This window comes from Periplaneta americana, chromosome 9, assembly GCF_040183065.1.
Source record: "Periplaneta americana isolate PAMFEO1 chromosome 9, P.americana_PAMFEO1_priV1, whole genome shotgun sequence".
Taxonomy (NCBI): Eukaryota; Metazoa; Arthropoda; class Insecta; order Blattodea; family Blattidae; genus Periplaneta; species Periplaneta americana.
The window spans coordinates 142,609,376-142,629,842 of NC_091125.1; the positions used below are offsets into that span (position 1 = coordinate 142,609,376).

The 20,467-nt window shown below is 35.6% G+C and overlaps 1 protein-coding gene across 1 annotated transcript in view; it reads left to right on the forward strand.

Moving 5' to 3' along the window:
* Positions 1-18,249, forward strand: part of LOC138706569 (sensory neuron membrane protein 1-like) — a 161,684-nt gene extending 143,435 nt beyond the window's left edge. The window contains exons 5-9 of the mRNA XM_069836047.1: positions 1,276-1,487; positions 5,018-5,208; positions 10,019-10,137; positions 15,261-15,386; positions 17,674-18,249. Coding sequence (XP_069692148.1) covers positions 1,276-1,487; positions 5,018-5,208; positions 10,019-10,137; positions 15,261-15,386; positions 17,674-18,105 — 1,080 coding nt within the window. The 3' untranslated portion in view covers positions 18,106-18,249. The remainder of the gene's footprint in view (positions 1-1,275; positions 1,488-5,017; positions 5,209-10,018; positions 10,138-15,260; positions 15,387-17,673) is intronic.
* Positions 18,250-20,467: the final 2,218 nt, after the last annotated feature.

The following is a 20,467-nucleotide window of genomic DNA, read 5'->3' on the forward strand; positions in this document are numbered from 1 at the left end:
GTCTTGAAATCCAAGTTCTGTCCGCAGTCAAGAGATAAAGCAAGCTTTAGGACTGTGAAACAGCTGTCCGTGTCCGCGTCTGAGAGTGTCCGTAAACGAGAGTTAAATTTATCATTATTTCTACATTATTTCAGTTGGGACATAAAAATCTGTCCGTATATGAGGAGTGTCCGTATCTTGGGGGTGTCCGTAAGGAGAGGTTTCACTGTATTTATATTTAGCCTTATATGTTTCATTTTCCTTTATTCCTATACAGAAACGTGACTTGAGTCTCTGTGTTTGTAGAGAAAAGCCAATGGCAACTTCTCTTCTAATAGTCCCGCCCACTTCCTCACCACTAGGCCTATAGAGTATTTTTTTAAGTGAAGAGGACGATTTTTTTGGTAAAAAAATGAGCAAATTTTCAAAAATTAATTTTTTTATTTAAAATTTTCTGTGATATATGTGGAATACATTGCATAATATTTTATGGGTATTTGTGCCCTTATCGGATGTTGAGACAATATTTTTAAACTTCCTGCGCTCTGATTTTTAAGTCACACGTCCCCTTTGATTGTTGTTTTCGGTACCTGATTGACTTTTTTCTAAGGCTTTCCCCAACCGTAAGACGAATGGCACATAATTTTCATTTCGCCAAATACCATCGACACTAAATAACCCAATAGTTGGTACAGCGTCGTTAAATAACCAAGTAATTGAGCAAACAAACGCAATCTTTCAAAGTAAGCTTACTATCTGTAATGAACCGATGTCTTACTTCTTCAAGTACTTGATATAGATGGTACACCAAAATTACATCCTTCACTTAACCCCATAGAAAGAAGTTACACAGTGTCAAGTCTGGTGACCTGGTAGGCCAAGACAGATAGGGGTGATCAACGGCGGTAGCACGTCTAATCCAACGATATAATTGTTCGTCAATTCGGAAATGTATACGAAACAACTTTTGCACCATTTTTACTGAATTTATCTTCTCAAGGTGCAAAATGCAAAACGATATTTTATATTGTAGAATTAAAATTTGTCAGCAATGTCTGCCATCGCAACAGAAATAATACGTTTCCCGAAACTTAGAACTTGAAAATCTGACTACTAAATGTTTTGTACCATGTTAATTTCTTATAACACTAAAAAATAATCCTAAGAAAGTGTTACAATCATTTTGAAATAAGGTGTATAATATGTCTTGATCATATTTCAACTAAAGAAAAATAATTTGAATTAGGTAAGTGTGAGTACTGAAATGTGTGTATTTTCATTGTGATTCTTGTGCAGAAAAACAACACAAATGATGGCCGATACCGTATCAGCAGGGGTCTCTCCAACAACAGAAATCTGGGAGAGATCGAAGATTGGAACGGAGACACTGAGCTTTCAGTGTGGGCTGGGTCTGAGTGCAATATGATCAACGGGACTGACTCAACAATATTTCCGCCTTTCTGGACTCCGAACGACAAACTCTACATCTTTGTCACTGATGTTTGCAGGTAAATTTAATTTTGTACTGTTTACAAATAAATACATTTTCTCCAAACTATCTTACAAAGTATTAGATCGTTTTTTGTCAAATGCTATTATATAATTTCAGAAGACAGAAGTTTTATCTTTCTTTCAATTTATTTTATTATTTTAATACTAACTTACTTATATCCATGGTGCAGTGATATATATATATATATATATATATATACACACATATTATATTATATATATGGGCTATTCCATATGAAATCGATCAGTAAAAAACCTCGCATTTTTTAATACTCTAATTCTTTCCCTATTTATACAAGGTGCTGAGGACAGTGCATTTGCAAAAATATACTATCGAAAGTCAAACGGTTTTCGTATTATTGAACGACAAATTTCTCGTATTTTATAAAAACAAGCCTCTTTCAGCGCTCAGAACTCTGGAACCGTTTACTGCAGAACATTGAACGGGAGCTCATTTTGAAGCTGGCATTTGGTAGGTTATGTTAAGAAGTAATCCTTATTTTTATTATATACAGAGAGACAGATAATCTGATTTTACTTACTTTTAGGCTTTTTGCCCATTTGTAAAAATGTAAAAAAATATCGAGAAAAAACCTTGCAATATTAAGAGGGATTCGGCATTGTTTTCTTAGTGGCTCGGCAATAAGTTTCGAGGGTATTAAATAAATTATTTTCACACACCTAGACTTGAACGACGCAGTACTGCATGCACTGGCCGAGAGATGAAGATAAGCGAGCATTGGGCGTCATTTTACTCCTTTGTTTATGAAAACTTGTGATAAAGCTAGCCCAGCTATGCGCTACTAGACGAAACATCACGTGTTTGTCTCCTGGCTTTGCTTGTCTCGGCTAAATCCCGCCTCACAGTCAGCTGGTTAGTTCACGCGCGTACTATTTATTTTCTTTATTTGATATTTTCAATACTTTCTTATCAACGGTGCACCTGTAAAAAATACGTGTTTATTTGTACTTTCAATGCTAAATCTAACCATATATTTTAAAAATATTTTTTCGTGTGCAAAGGCGTCTTAATGAAGAAAAATCTAAATTTCTCCATTTCCATAAAAAGTAAGAAAAACTGTTTACGTGTCAATATAAACTTTAATTTCTCAGCATCAAAATAAACCATGATTTTGATAATTGGGTTTCGGAGCCACAACAGTTTAAAGTTGCTAATTTTATGAAAATACGATAAATTTAAATATTTTTAATTTAAACAGTATGAATTTCTGATGCCTCAAACTTTGCACAAAGCATTGTATCACAGTTGTCAACGGACAGAGAGAGTTTCATTGTATTTAAAAATTTCAAGGTCAATTTTCTCTATATTTCGGTCGATTTGAGATGGAATAGCCCATATACATATTACATGTATTATTAATTAATTAACTAACAGAAAAACAAATCGTATATTATAATATATAAAAGAGAAATGGCAACGCATTCCAGTGGATATCCTACACAAAATAATAGAATGCATGCCTGACAGGATGGTTGCTGTTATAGCAACAAGAGTGGTATCACGAGTTTCTAAAGGGGCAAAAACGGTTCCCAGTTACTTTTTGTTAGATAGTGTATAAGCAGTAACATGAGCTGCTGTCAGGAATTCAAAAGTAGGACAGCAATGGCCAAGGAAGCGTTTAATAGAAAAAGAAGCATATTCTGCGGACCTCTGGAAAAGGAACTAAGGAAGAGATTAGTGAAGTGCTTGTATGGAGTGTGGCATTGTATGGAGCAGAAACATGGACATTACGACTAAGTGAAGAGAAGCGAATAGAAGCATTTGAAATGTGGATATGGAGAAGAATGTAACGAGTGAAGTGGACAGACAGAATAAGAAATGAAGCTGTGTTGGAAAGAGTGGGTGAAGAAAGAATGATGCTCAAACTGATCAGGAAGAGGGAAAGGCATTGGTTGGGTCACTGGCTGAGAAGAAACTGCCTACTGAAGGATGCACTGGAAGGAATGGTGAACGGGAGAAGAGTTCGGGGTAGAAGAAGATAACAGCTCATAGACGACGTTAAGATATATGAAGAGTCCACTGCAAGAATGATGGATGTCACTTTCTTGTCGAAAATGAAGCAAGACTGTCAATGCATAGCTTAAGACATATAGAGTGTACATAGAGAGTTATATGGCATTAACACTGATAGTCATTGTCCAGTAATGACCGGAAAATCACAGTTAAGCTTTGAGCGCTAAGCATTTCAAACTTTCAATTGCTTCTCCTGAAAAATGTATTCCAAATGACATCCATCATTCTTGCAGTGGACTCTTCATATGGATCATATGAGGAAACGAAAAGGAACGCAGAAAATAGGAAAGACGTGTCCTTGGGCAGAAAACTAAATGAAATTAATAATAATAATAATAATAATAATAATAATAATAATAATAATAATAATAACGTGTGCATACAATCAGACAATTCCGAATCTTATTTTTTTTTTCTAAAAAAAATTGCAAATTTAGGAGTTCATGTAACAATATCCTGAAAATATTCTAAAAACTATTTAAACAATAGTTTTCTGTATGCAGGAAAACCAGACATATGCAAAAATATGCACGATTAACTATGTATATTCGTCACCACAGATGTTGAAAACATGTGTAAACATGTTTATGTTCGACCATGCTGAAATATAGTAATTATACACCTGGTAGCAGTCCTTTAATGCATGTCATTAAAGTACACCTATCCATTAAAGTTCAGGTTTTCGATTATTCTCGGATATGCAATGGAAAGACAACTAGGGAAACGTCACGGAGGCTGGAAATCCAATACTGTCGCAGAATGTTATGTTCTGTTACTATAATAAATAGCGTTAATCGTAAGTAATATTCAAATAAATTCAATTTGTCATCTCGTTTTTAAATTTTAAATCAATTTCCAGGTTATATCAAAACTAATGTTCATGTTATTCTCTAGATTATATCAAGGTCAATGACACATTCGTTCCTCGGAAAAAATCAATACCTTCGCGTCTGCGCACATCTCACAATTTAGTCAGTTCCGCTTCTCACTTACATAACCATAACATGAATACTTATGAATAATTTCAAGTTAGAAATATGGTCGAGCATAAAAAGTCGTATGAAACTTGCCTATAATGGTAATTAAGACGCTCGTATGAAAATTATGAAACTCGCTTGCGCTCATTTCATAAAATAACATACTCGTGTCTTAATTACTACCATTATAAGCTCGTTGCATAATGTACTATATATTATTTTAACGTACCGAAGTACATATGATATTTCCATGCAGATATTATGCGTCATCAGCACGTAGAGCTGAAAACCCGGGTTCCAATCCCAGCGCCGGAGAGAATTTTTCTCCGTTCCATTACTCTTACATCGTATAATGTACTATTTTGAACTACTTTCAACTGCCCAGTAAAAATATGCTTTTGCATACGAATCCTGGCCCTACTAAAAAGAATATAAACTTGTGGTAAAAATTCCTATAATTTTAAAACTGAGGAAGCTGAAAACTCAGTCAATAACACACTTGAATTGTTTTCAGATCTCTGTATGCGGAATTTGAGAGTGAAATAGAATGGAAGGGAGTCAAGGCCTTGCACTACACAGGCAGCCGACACAACATGCAGGACCCGGAGGAGTACCCGCCAAACAAATGCTTCTGTTTGCTTGAAAGCGAATCGCGCCCGCTCAGATGTCTTAAGGAAGGAGTACTCAATCTCATCAATTGTCTCGGTAAGATGGCGTCGGATCGAAGATATAAACTTTTACATAAAATAATGGTTCCTAGCAGTAGGCCTATGTTGCAAATGCAAAATGTATGATATTTGACCACTTACTTAGGCCTACTTACTTACTTACTTACTTACTTAAGTTACTGGCTTTTAAGGAACCCGGAGGTTCATTGTCGCCCTCACATAAGCCTGCCATTGGTCCCTATCCTGAGCAAAATTAATCCATTCTCTATTATCATAACCCACCTCCCTCAAATCCATTTTAATATTATCTTCCCATCTACGTCTCGGCCTCCCCAAAAGTCTTTATCCCTCCGGACTCCCAACTAACACTCTATATGCATTTCTGGATTCCCCCATACGTGTTACATGCCCTGCCCATCTCAAACTTCTGGATTTAATATTCCTAATTATGTCAGGTGAAGAATACAATGCGTGCAGTTCTGTGTTGTGTAACTTTCCCCATTCTCCTGTAACTTCATCCCTCTTAGCCCCAAATATTTTCGTAAGCACCTTATTCTCAAACACCCTTAACCTATGTCCCTCTCTCAACGTCAGAGTCCAATTTTCACAACCATAAAGAACAACCGGTAATATAACTGTTTTATAAATTCTAACTTTCAGAATTTTTGACAGCAGACTGGATGACAAAAGCTTCTCAACCGAATAATAACAGGCATTTCCCATATTTATTCTGTGTTTAATTTCCTCCCGAGTATAATTTATATTTGAGTTGCTCCCAGGTATTTGAATTTTTCCACCTCTTCAATGGATAAATTTCCAATTTTTATATTTCCATTTCGTACAATATTCTCGTCACGAGACATAATCATATACTTTGTCTCTTCGGGATTTACTTCCAAACCGATCGCTTTACTTGCTTCCAGTAAAATTCCCGTGTTTTCCCTAATCGTTTGTGGATTTTCTCCTAATATATTCACGTCATCCGCATAGACAAGCAGCTGATGTAACCCGTTCAATTCCAAACCCTCTCTGTTACCCTGGACTTTCCTAATGGCATACTCTAGAGCAAAGTTAAAAAGTAAAGGTGATAGTGCATCTCCTTGCTTTAGCCCACAGTGAATTGGAAACGCATCTGACAGAAAATGATCTATACGGACTCTGCTGTACGCTTAACTGAGACACATATTAATTTATCGAAATAGTTTCTTGGGAATACCAAATTCAATAAGAATATCATATAAAACTTCTCTTTCGTATCCGAGTCATATGCCTTTTTGAAATCTATGAATAACTGATGCACTGTACCCTTATAGGCTACTCCCATTTTTTCTTCATTATCTGTCGAATACAAAATATCTGATCAATAGTCGATCTATTACGCCTACAACCACACTGATGATCCCCAATATTTTCATCTACATATGGAGTTAATCTTCTCTGGTCGGAAAAATATTTACAATATACTTAGAAATGGCTTTTAGAGAACCCGGAGGTTCATTGCCGCCCTCACATAAGCCCATCATAGGTCCCTATACTGCGCAAGATTAACCCAATCTCTACCAACATATCCCACCTCCTTCAAATACATTTCAATATTATCCTCCCATCGAGTCTCGGCCTTCCCAAAGGTCTTTTTTCCTAAGGTCTTTCGACTAATATTCTATACACATTTTTTAATTTACCCATGCGTGCTACATGCCTTGCCCATCTGAAACGTCTGGATTTAATGTTCCTAATTATGTCAAGTGAAGAATACAATGCATGTAGTTCTGCGTTGTGTAACTTTCTTCATTCTCCTGTAACTTCATCCCCCTTAACCCCAAATATTTTTCTAAGCACCCTTAACCTTTGTTCCTCTCACAAAGTGAGAGTCCAAGTTTCACAACCATACATAACAACCGGTAATATAACTGTTTTGTAAATTCTAACTTCCAGTTTTTTTGAAAAGCCTCTCAACCGAATAATAACAGACTTTTCCCATATTTATTCTGCGTTTAGTTTCCTGTCGAGTGTCATTTCTATTTGTTACGGTTGCTTTAAGGTATTTGAATTTTTCCACCTCTTCAAAGGATAAATTTTCAATTTTTATATTTACATTTCGTACTTTGTTTAAAATGCTGGCATTTGAAAATATTTGTGCGTGATATACATTTTTAGTATGTTATTTTACGACGCTTTATCAACATCTTTGGTTATTTAGCGTCTGAATGAGATGAAGATGATAATGCCGGTGAAATAAGTCCAGGGTTCAGCACCGAAAGTTACCCAGCATTTGCTCATATTGGGTTGAGGGAAAACCCCGGAAAAAACCTCAACCATGTAACTTGTCTCGACCGGGAATCGAACCCGGGCTACCTGGTTTCACGGCCAGACGCGCTAACCGTTACTCCACAGGTGTGGACTAGTTCTTTATAGTTTCAAGATTACGTAACATTGTAGCTAGTTCATTCATTCAACAAGTGTTCACAAATTTGCAATTGAACTTCTTTTTCACCACAGATGCATAATTCTGTTTATCCTCTCTTTTATTTGTCTCGCATTTCTGTTTCCTCTTCATTTTCTCCTCCCTTGTCAATAGATCCATTCATTTATCTTACGTTTCTAATTAAGCGTTCTAATTCCAAAATCCATCATTTCATACATCCTTTTCCCTGTCTATTCGTAGATCCTTCTGAACATGCTTTCTTTGGAGTAAAGAGCCAAAGGCATTACCTTAAAGTTAATTGTAATGAAAAGGAATATTGAGCCGATTTTGAAAGTGGAAGAATGAGCATAACTTTTTACTGTTTAAAGATAGGTTGAAAAAACTTTCACCTTCATTTCTCGTGAAATTGTAACCTTTTTTTACGTATCTTTTCACTCTTTTCCCATCTAGGCTACAATTGTCCGAGTTGAATTCAAAACGACGGCCAACAAAATGCCGGACGTCCGCTTGACACACACAAATGGACGGAATTATACAACAATAGAGAAACCGACAATAAAAAATGGATATTTGCACAACTCTGTTGTTGGCTACATAAAAAATCAAGAATGCGATATCAGTAATATGCTATCATTTATAAGCAGAACTCATTTATTGAATAAAATGTATTTATTTATTTACTTATGTATTTACTTATTTATTTATTTACTTATGTATTTATTGACTTATTTATTTATTTACTTACATATTTATTTATGTATTTATTAATTAATTTATCTATTTATTTATGTATTTATTTATTCATTTATGTATTTACTTATTTATTTATATATTTATTTACTTATTTATTTATTTATTTATTTATTTACTTACTTATTTATTTATTTAATCAATTGCTGATCTGTCATTAAAAATCAATTAGCGTTTTTTATTATTATTTGTACTATTTTTGTAGTAGGATGAAGTTACATTACTTCTCATATAACATGTTTAATAAATAACCAGATTTACTTCAATGATCGATTTTTCGAAAATAGGTTTTTGTTACTTGGTCTCTTATTGCATAACTCCGTCCAAATACGGTTCCTCCTGAGCTTAATTTGTTTCTATCATTACCACCTGTCCCCAGCATAACTCCTTTTACATTTTATAAGCGATGTTAACCTCTGATTGAGGTTCTGTCTGATATATACACATTATCAAGCAGTACATCTCACTTGACGATAACTTATTGTCAGAGGAAGAACAATTGTTTGTATGCATCTGAAGTCTGATTAGTGTAACGTAGGCTATGTTACTATTATCTGTGCATTTCAAATTGGTGGATCAAGGTCACATACAGACGTACAAAAGTATAAACCGCGCACGAGTTGCTGAACTGAAAACTGTGAACTGAAGCACTGGTAATTCCGGTTGTCCCAGCTGACTTTATACTGTTTTCGCTGTAAGAAAAATCCTAATGTAAATACAAGCACGTGGCTGTCATACCCGTGATTGGCTCACAATCGAAACACTCACATGACGCTGGAAAATATAGTCCGTGTTTGGAAACTATCATCTTGTATTATTTGAAAATAAAAAATTGAATTCTAGTTGTTAAATACAATGAAACATATAACTTCACTCATATGTAAAACGATATGTAAAAGAAAAGCTACATTTATATTTTGTTATGTAGCCTACTATGAACGCGGATGAATACCAACAGTAATACCGAGGTAGTCTGTTCTTGTAACAAGCTGGCATCACTTGAGCTCGTAGTTGTTCACGTAAGCACGTGGTACTGTAGTATGGCTTCTGCATCCTCGGTGTGTGTGGTTATTAATCATAAGAGTGGAAACCCTCTCAAAAGCGGAGAAAAACAGTCTTAAATGTATATAATAACGTATGTGAGTTTTAATTACAGTCATAAAGTAAATGTTTCCTAAGCAAATAAATGAATAGTAGTGAGGTTAGGTCTACTTGACGAGTAACGGGAAATATTTTACATGAAATAGAATATAAAACAGTACGCGGGAACATGTACTGGGAATCTATGGCGCCAAACAGCGGCCAATGAAGCCTCACTTCAGTCACGTGCTATTGTTCATATTAGGATTTTTCTTACAGCGAAAAGATTATAGTTGAGGAGAATGGTCCAGGATTGGAGTAAGCACACGTGGCAGATGCAGTCCATTGTTTGACCTTGAGCCGCCAGTTCGAAATGCACAGATAATAGCGATATATACAATGAAGGAGGAAAGGAACTGGCCACCCTATCTCCTGGCTTAGTTGCTTCATGAGTGATGCCTTTTGGTGTCACTCACATATGAGGTGCAAACCTGTCTTCGGACAGTTGACTAAACAAGGAATGTTAAAGGACTTTGACTCACTCTGTATAGGCCTGTATAAAAGAGAGCGTTTATTGTTTTTCCTTCTACAGGCGTGTCCATCATAGCTTCTTTCCCACACCTCTACAACGCTTCAATGGATTACCGCCAATATGCCGAAGGATTGTTTCCAGACAGGATGAAACATCAGACGTTCATAGACATTGAGCCTGTAAGTATAAGTCGGCCAAGAGACATGGAATAATTTGTGAAAGGAGAGGCGCTTTTAAGTCCTCATTTCATAGACATAGTGAGCATAGTGGTTAGTTTGATATCCCACCCCATACACTATCATCAAATTTATCATGCTATCAAAGGAGAGTACATTACATGACGATAAAAATGTTCAGTAGTCTTCCTGAAAACAAGAATCATAACAAAAACCTTGCATTATTTAAGGTAAAACCACAGTCTAATATATACACTCACGAAGCTCAATACATAGTGAATATGCATCCATAGATAGTTACTAACCACTAGGATCGCTACCATCGCCTCATCACAGACAATGCGAAATAGTGCGGGCACAGTCTATTGTTTCTAGTACTCTCATCAACTCAAGCTTCGTGACTGTATAGGCCTATATTAGACTGTGGTAAAACTAAAAAATTACTTAATATCTCACATTTTCTATTCTCTAGATGAATTCTTGACATTCCTCAGTACTGTATAAATATTTTAATATTATTAAATGGTAAACATATTGCATTGTATAATATGTTATTGTTATTAAGGTATTATTTCTCTACATATTTCATATTTGCATTTTTATATGTTAAACGTAAGAATTGGACATGTTCTTTATTCTTTGCTATAAAGGAAATATAAGAATATCATGGAACGAATAAATATGTCTGTCTGTGTTACTTTATATCCCGTGCCGTGGCGTCGTCTGTCTGCCTATCTATCTATCTATCTATCTATCTATCTATCTATCTATCTATCTATCTATCTATCTATCTATCTATCTATCTATCTGTCTGTCTGTCTGTCTGTCTGTCTGTCTGTCTGTCTGTCTGTCTGTCTGTCTGTCTATCTATGTATCTATGTATCTATCTATCTATCTATCTATCTATCTATCTATCTATCTATCTATCTATCTATCTATCTATCTATCTGTCTGTCTGTCTGTCTGTCTGTCTGTCTGTCTGTCTGTCTGTCTGTCTGTCTGTCTGTCTATCTATCTATCTATCTATCTATCTATCTATCTATCTATCTGTCTGTCTGTCTATCTATGTCTGTCTGTCTGTCTGTCTGTCTGTCTGCCTGCCTGCCTGCCTGCCTACCTAGGCCACCGACGTGGCTCAGTCGGTTAAGGCGTTTGCCTGCCGATCGGAAGTTGCGCTCGGGCGCGGGTTCGATTCTCGCTTGGGCTGATTACCTGATTGGGTTTTTTCCGAGGTTTTCCCCAACCGTAAGGTGAATGGCAGGTAATGTATAGCGATTCCTCGGCCTCATCTCGCTAAATACGATCTCGCTAACATCAATCTCATCGACGCTAAATAACTTCATAGTTGATAGAGTGTCGTTAAATAGCGAAATGATCTGTCTGTCTGCCTGCCCGTCCATCCGTCCGCCATACGATCTTTTATTTGCTGTCCTCTTGCTTAACGTCATCGGTATCGTTTCAAGATTAAGTCATTGAAAATATGCATTTATATAACGTTTTTATTATTGTGAAATATGTAATGTTGAAAGTGTGAGAAAGCTGTACCGATAGAATTTCTATTTGACGATATCCTGGTTTAGTTGAGTCCATGGATTGATATTATGTTGGCCTCTGTACATGGTCGATTCAATCGTTGACAAGTGGGAAAATATATAGGCTATGTGTAATCCTCAAGCTTCCGTGCCAGTGTACAGGCGGCACACGCACAATTACATGTTTGAAACTGCCACTTGTAAATTTCCTGTCGCATGAAACAGTCGCTCCAAGCAAAGGGTTGAGATATGAAGTAGTGAAGTTAGTCTGCATGGAAATGCTTAAGAGAGGGGAATGGGTAGAGCGGTGGAATATGAAACTATTGTACAGATTGTCCAAAACTTAAGTATCGATTTTGTAAAAATTAGGCATTCAGGGGTAAGATGTGCATGGTATTGCATTGCAGGCACATTGTGTATGTATACTGTATAGATGCTGCTGGAGTCCGTGTATTGGCTAAACAGCTAAACATGTGTTCTAGGTTAGGTTTGGTTACGGGGGGGGGGGGGTTAAGGAGCCTTAAAGGCCTAGTGCACGTCAGCCTACAAGGCTTACTGTAGCTCCATGATCTTCAGCATACCAGTAGTCTAAGGTGGCTATTGTCATGTGGAGTGGAGGATGAAGGATTCATTGTGTCGTGACATTCGGACGAAATTTTGTCGCTATAATTTCGTAACGCTGGACCCACAGGCAAAACAATAAATTCAGACTTGGTAAGCAAGTTTAAGGTAGGGGAGTAGTGGGTACAGTGAGACACAAAATATTAAGACATATGTATGCAAGTGATAATTCAAGTATTTTTAAAATCAAGTGCAATAGAAATAGACATTAAAACATGGAGTATAATAATACATAAACAAAAATGATAATAGATAGATAAAGGACATAATATACAATACGTGTTTGTCAAAAAAATGCAAATATCTCACTGTTCCCATTCAGGAGGGTACAGTGAGACACCACGGTGTCTATTAAAGGACATTGAAATGATTTACATTTATTTCAAAAGAAAGGAGGAAAGGTTCTGTAGGCGTATTTAGAATCATTTTGATGTCTGACTTCGAAACCATTGAAACATCTGGAACCTTTGGAAAAGTCAATTTTTCATGACTTTTCAAATTTTTGCGAAAAAAAAATGAAATTAATTTTTGATGACAATAAAGCTTATAATTATAAGAATTTAATTCAATTCTTTATTTTTTAACGTTTTCATAAATTTTGTGAATAATTTTTTATTTATGAAACCATTAAAATGTGATGTATTTTAAGCTACAGTTCCTAAATTGGTTACTAGTACGTTCATTTTTAATGTTAGTTACTGGTAAATGTAATATAATTACAGTTTGTTTTTGCGAATCATTGGTACATGGGAACAGTGAGACGTCTCAGTGTACCCTTCAATGGCATGTCTCGCTGTTCCCTTTACGCATAGATCATTTAAAAATGACGCCATCACTTCAAAATTTAAACAAGAAAGACGAAACTTTGCCAAACGCAATCTCAAATGCCATAGTATTATATCTCATTTGTATATCCAATATAACCTTCATTAAACACAAGCCAAAATTTTACTTCTAGAGTGAAAAATTACGAATTATTTTTTCATCACTCACCTTTATAATAGAATCAAATCGAGTATGAAAATACTGTCACTTTACTCATGCAACATACAACTCTACTGTTACCGACATCTCAACATCAAAATTTACCATCTAATAAAAAATGTCTCACTGTTCTCCCTGTCTTACTGTACCCACTTCTCCCCTACTTATCTATCCTTCGGAAAAAAACTGTGCAGTTTTTATCCAATTTTTTAAACTATTTTTTTTCCTGTTTACATGACACATAATTAAGGATTTTTACACAAAATAAACCCCTCAAATATTTGGGGGAGGGGTCAGAAGGCATTTTCTTAAACGAAAATATATATTTTTTTGTTTTAGTCGAAAAAAATCGAAAAATCGAAAGAGAATTGGGAGGAACAATTTTAAAAGGTACGCAAAACGCGTCCTTGCAAGGGGTTGGGGGCTGTACAAAACTAAATATGTGAGCTCCAAGCCTGTTGGCCACTAGTCTCACTCCGGGTTACGCTGCTCCACTGAAGGAACTCTAGAAAATTTTGAAGGGGTAGCCGAAATTGGACGTAACCTCTTAGGTACCACATTCGCGAGGGGGACTGAGATTTGATCAAGTGATCACGGAACGGGAAGAGGAAGAGCTGGCTGATGTTTGCCGTTAGGATGGCAAGATGCTGTCATCTGTTGTTCGATGACAAAGCATGTGAAGGCCGTCGGAAGAAGCGCCGTGAAATCTAAATCTGCAATTTGAGAGGTCCATGTCCTTTCAATTTGCGACTAATTGAGTGACCTCGTATATTTAATAGACAATTTATATGTTCTGAACTAGGGCATACGTCGTTTATAATAAGGGGGGGGATATATATGGGGAAGGGCATATAGGTCCGTGGCCCATTTCTTATAGGGCTCATCCCGACATTTGTCTTACGCCTGAGGAAAACCACGGAATACCTTAGGCAGGATGAGTTGTCTCATATAAGAGACTAGCCAATTTGGCTATTATGTAGGAGGTGATTGTTGTCATGAGCCTTGTTGATTTGTCTCAATTTCGAGACCAGCCATTTGGCTATATGATGGCTCAATTGCGAAGAGGGGGGAGAGATGTAATTGTTAATTAATTTAGAGTTAATTAGGGAGATTCATGGGGATATGAGTGCAGGTCCGCGGCCCATTTCTTTTAGGGCTCATCCCGACATTTGTCTTAGCGCCTTAGGAAAACCACGGAGAAACCTTAGGCAGGATGAGTTGTCTCAATATCAGAGATTAGCCAGTTGGCTCTTAGGTTGAATGACTCTATGAATCGATGGATCTATACTAGCCAATTGGCTCTATGATAGTTCCATCGATCAACAAAAGTAGATATTGTTAGGGAGGGATTTTGTTTAGCCCAGTTAAGACAAGGTCATTTTAAAGCGGTTGCACTATCCAAAGAGTCTCATGGAGTTGAGTCGTGGCTACCAAAACCTGGGAGTAACGCCAGCCTCCCTGTCCTCCTGTCTCAATAGTATAGCTAATGGACCTGTCTGGTGTCTACGCCGTAACCTAGGATCATACTGGCCGAGGCCAGATATGAGCGGGTTGGGGTTAGCACGAGCTTCCGCATACAGGTTCCTAGCCAGTCGAGCAATGAACTCGTCTATGGTTGGCAACTCTAGTTCATCATGGAACTTGTTTTAGTCCTTGGCCCACAGTTTTTATTTAAGACCAAAATTTCTTTCACCATCTTACTCGTAAAGAAAGCAAAAACGAGCAAGATTGTATTAAACTTATTTGTTTGAATTATCTCAAAGAATAACTGCCTGAAAATAATGACATTACTTATGGTCCATCCTGTATATTCTGGTTGTATTTCCCGAAATTATTTATCTAAAAAAAGAGTCCATTTCGTAACCCGTCGTTATGTTAGTCTCTTGCATTAAATATAGAGATTACATGAGTATTTGTGTTTGTATGTCACTGACCTGCGCGTTGCAGTGAAACAGGAAGATAATAACAATGCTCTTTTCTGACCAACAGAAAACCGGAACTCCACTGAGAGGTGCCAAGCGGATGCAGTTCAACATGTTCCTCACAAGGATCGAACAGCTTACAGTACTGACCAACGTATCCGAGGGGCTCTTCCCCCTTCTTTGGATTGAAGAGGTGAGGTGATGTAGCTCTTACATGGTGAGAAATTTTTAGGTATTTGCAGTATGTCTAGCTGCAGAAACGTTCAACGATGAAAGAGTAATGGAACGGAGAAAAATTCTCTCCGGCACCGGGATTTGAACCCGGGTTTTCAGCTCTACGTGCTGATGCTTTATCCTCTAAGCCACACCGGATACCTATCCCGGTGTCGGACAGAATCGTCTCAGTTTAAGTTCCAACTCTTGGGTTCCCTCTAGTGGCCGCCCTCTGCACTACGTCTGCATGGAAATATCATATGTACTTCGGTACATTAAAATAATATATATGATATGCGTAAATCACTTTGTGATTTAAGACGGCGCTTATTCCGTCGGATGTTATGTTATGTTTTATTTAACGACGCTCGCAACTGCAGAGGTTATATCAGCGTCGCCGGATGTGCCGGAATATTGTCCCGCAGGAGTTCTTTTACATACCAGTAAATCTACTGACATGAGCCTGTCGCATTTAAGCACACTTAAATGCCATCGACCTGGCCCGGGATCGAACCCGCAACCTTGGGCAGTGAAGGCCAGCTATTCCTTCGGATCCCGGCCAACTAGTCACTCATAACGAGTGCACCTCAGCACATGTGTGGGCTTCGGTCCTACGTTCATAGACATCTATGACGTAGTGCAGAGGGCGGCCACTAGAGGGAACCCAAGAGTTGGAGCTTAATCTGAGACGATTCTGTCCGACACCGGGATGGGTATCCGGTGTGGCTTAGTGGACAAAGTATCAGCACGTAGAGCTGAAAACCCCGGTTCAAATCCCGGTGCCGGAGAGAATTTTTCTCCGTTCCATTACTCTTTCATCGTATGATGACGCAGAATATCTGTATGGAAATATCATATGTACTTCGGTACATTAAAATAATATATAGAAACATTCAACATATCGAAATACAGTATTAACATCGTTATCAGAGAAATAACAACAGAGGAATCTACCTTTTGAATCCGTTAGCGTGATTAATTAAAAAGGACATTATGATTTATGACATTTTGCAAAATTAAAAAGGATATGCCGGTACATAGAATACATCTCCCAGTTTCGGGAATGAAACTACAATTGAATTATTTATCTGAGAAACCATACAAGTCCATTTTTAGCCAAAACGAGTTTATTGTGTTTATGCTCGACCATGCCGAAATGTAGTAATTATAAACCTGGTAGCAGTCCTTTAATGCATGTCATTAAAGTACACCTATTCATTAAAGTTCAGGTTTTCGATTATTCTCGGATATGCAATCGAAAGACAACGAGGGAAACGTCACGGAAGCTGGAAATCCAATACTGTCGCAGAAGGTTATGTTCTGTTACTATAATAATTAGCGTTACTTGTAAATAATATTCAAATAAATTCAATTTGTCATCTCGTTTTTCAATTCTAAATCAATTTCCAGGTTATACATTCTCTGCATTACATCAAGGTCAATGTCATTATTGTTCCTCGGAAAAAATCAATACTTTCGCGTCTGCGCACATCTCACAATTTCGAGCTATGAACAAGGTCACTTCCGATTTTCTGTCAGATACAAATAAAATGAATATTTCTTAATAATTTCAAGTTAGAAATATGGTCGAGCATAAAAAGTCGTATGAAACTTGCCTATAATGGTAATTAAGACGCTCGTATGAAAATTATGAAACTCGCTTGCGCCCGTTTCATAAACAAACATACTTGCGTCTTAATTACTATCATTATAGGCTCGTTGCATAATGTACTATTCTGATATTAATACATGTATTTGCACGTCTGTAGGAGAAAGTAGAATGTCCGGCTATTTTTAGGTGATGATATCATGACAGTATTTCCTTGAAGAAAATAAAATCAAAAGATTTTATGAAGTCTTTTTTCTGGCCTAGTCGTAATAGAGATAGTGTGACTCCTTATGTAACAACTAGATGACAGCATAGTAAACCTGACAAAAGTTGTTACCGCCAAAGTCTATAAGGCCGAACAATCTGGGTATATATGATCTAGGCTAGGTTATAGTATATATTCAATAAAGAAATAAATACAAAATAATAATTAATAATATAATACATAAATTGAATTAAGTTTATTTCACTCTCGATCATATTCACAATATTTATATTTCAAACCAATTTCTTCAAATTCAAAATATCACAATAACACATAATGGAGAGAAAATTAAACTTTCACTGAATTATAGAGATCCTATGAATTCCCTTCATATGTATATTTTTTTCACATAATGTTCACAATGTTTGTAATCTTTTGTTTGGTTTTTTACAGGGTGCTGAACTGGATGATAAGAACTTGGCTTTAGTTAAAAAATTGTACACTGCTATGTTTATCATGAAGGTCATGAAATGGGTACTCCTGGCCGCAGGTGTTTTGTTAATGTGTTTCTCTTTATACATATGTCTCTTTAAAAAAACCGACAGCAAAAATGTCATCCGAATACAGGACAGCAATCGAGTGATGGTTAGTTACGATAACAAAGCATATGGTACACATAAATCAGAAGCACTAAATGATACATTAACAATATCAGATATAAACGATTTCATTCATAATGATAAAAATGGTGTTAAGAAGCGGAAAAGCGATATGTTTCCTGGTAAATCTCACTCCCGGATGTTTAAGAATAGAACTGAGGAAAGTGTTGGCCTTGGTGCAGGTGATCCAAATAAAACAGTGACACTGGGTAACGTTTTTATGTGAATACATTGTTATACAACTCTTTCGACTTGGGGTTTTTAACAAATCATGTTGGCGAACCTGACTAACATGTCTCAACAAGACAGGAACTCTTGAAGTTCATAAAGGAATTCAACAGATGGCAGCACTATGAAGAAAACGTAAAGTTTGTAATTTGATTATTTTTAAAATAATGACATTCCATACTATTTTAATACCTCATCTCATCCGTGTGATGTGTCTTTGACAGATATGAGTTATATTTTAATATACATGTATTTGTCGGTGTTTGAAATTGTTGATGTTATTTCTCAACGGATACAGTAATTCCATAGTGTTTTATATATGAAATGTTACAGGAGATAGGCTGTATCATTTTAATACGTCTATTTTAATTATTACGACTTTTCAAAATACTGTGATTATTTCTTTCTACATTTTATGGTCTGATATTACGACGAAAAAAATTATCCAGACCTTTGTTAAGGTCTTAAACGCCAAAGACTGGATTTTAAAATATCAATATAAATCTGACAATCACGAAACAAGTAGCCTACCTATTCATAAACATGATCCAGAATAGCAAATATTTTAAGAAATATATTTTAACGCCATATTGCTACCAGATGTCACTACTTGAAATATTGTTTACATCTTTGAAAATAATTACAATGTCAAAGTGCAAATTTACAAACAGAAGACGATTTTTTGTAATATTTACGGTGTAAATTAAAAATATTTTGTCATGTCTTTTAATTATGAATAAAAGTGAATTGTTTCTGATTTAAGAGTCGTTCCCCAATACTTTTAAATTAATTTGGAAAAACATTTTATAACAGTACTTCAAAAATTACGATATAATGTAAGTACTGGTTGTAATTTAATATTTTTTTTACTTATATTCAGTAGTAACAAATAAAATATATAATATAATATAATATAATATAATATAATATAATACTTGTATATTTGACACAAAAATAAGATAGATTTAGATTTTATATCTTCAATTATTTTAAATTCCGTCCAACAGTTTAACAAGTTAGAGCTACTGATTTCGTAGTTTTATAATTATTACTTAATTTTTCATCATAAAATGACTTCTGAAATATTATACGAGACTATTAAATATTAATTATTTATACATCTATTAGCAGAGGAGAGGAAGCTTAGATGCTCTAAACTGTCACTGGAATTTGATACGGTCATGAATTTTAATAAAATTTTTAGATTCAAGTTCAATTTCACACCAATTTCATCTTTAAAATGACCTAATCATAAACGAAGAAAATACGGGTCACAACCTTACAACCCTGTCCCTTAGATGTATTAGACATCTTTTTTACGTATGGGACAAGGAAATGTAATTTTTAAACCTTTTAAATTACAAGAAATATTTCGATATACTGATATATCTTTTAGAAATAAAAAATTTAATTACATAAATGGAACAATAAGAAGAACTCTGAAATCAAAACCTAGAAAAGATACATTGTTAAAATTTTATAAGGTGATGTCAGTGCCCAGTGTACTATATGGAAGCGAAACATGGGTAATAAAAAAGAGAGATGCCTCTAGATTACAAACAAATGAGATGAAATTTTTGAGAAACGTAGCAGGTTACAGGAAAATAGAACATAAAAGAAACGAAGAAATAAGAGAAGAACTTGAGATATATGAATTAAGCAACAAAATAGAAGAATATAGAAATACATGGATGTCTCACATTTCAAGGATGCAGGAGGACAGGATACCATATAAGTTTTGGAAATATAAACCTCGGGGAAGAAGAAATATTGGAAGACCAGCCAAAAGATGGATGGACCAATTTCAGTAGCTGCTACAGAAATCAATTTCCTAATGCATGAAGGATGATGATGATGATGATCTTTTAGAAATAATTAATTCAAATTATATTCTACTTTTTATGTCTTTTAAATTACATGAAATATCTCGATATACCCTTATCTCTTTTAGAAAATATAATTTTAATCAAAATTATATTCAACTAAATATTTTGTTAATATGTTGTAAATTGTATGTTTTAATATACTCATATAATGTTTGTGAATTTCTTTCATTAGTTTTTTTCGAAAAAAAATGTTACTTTGACTTTTTTTTTAATCTGACAATAAGTAGAGGTGGCTGAATGAGAAATTAAAGTATTATTTTCTTTTCAGTGTGATTTTTGTTTCAAATGTAAGTATACCGATCGTGAGAGCTTTTTTTTCATGTCTTTTTGTCATACTTTGATTTGTTCTGTATGTGTATTCTGTGAAGCCTAATGTATTATACGACCGCGTATCACTTAACCTTCTTTTGTATTCTATACCTTTTTATGAGTTATTTTCGTGGCTAACGAGAAATACAGGCTTCGGCACGAATC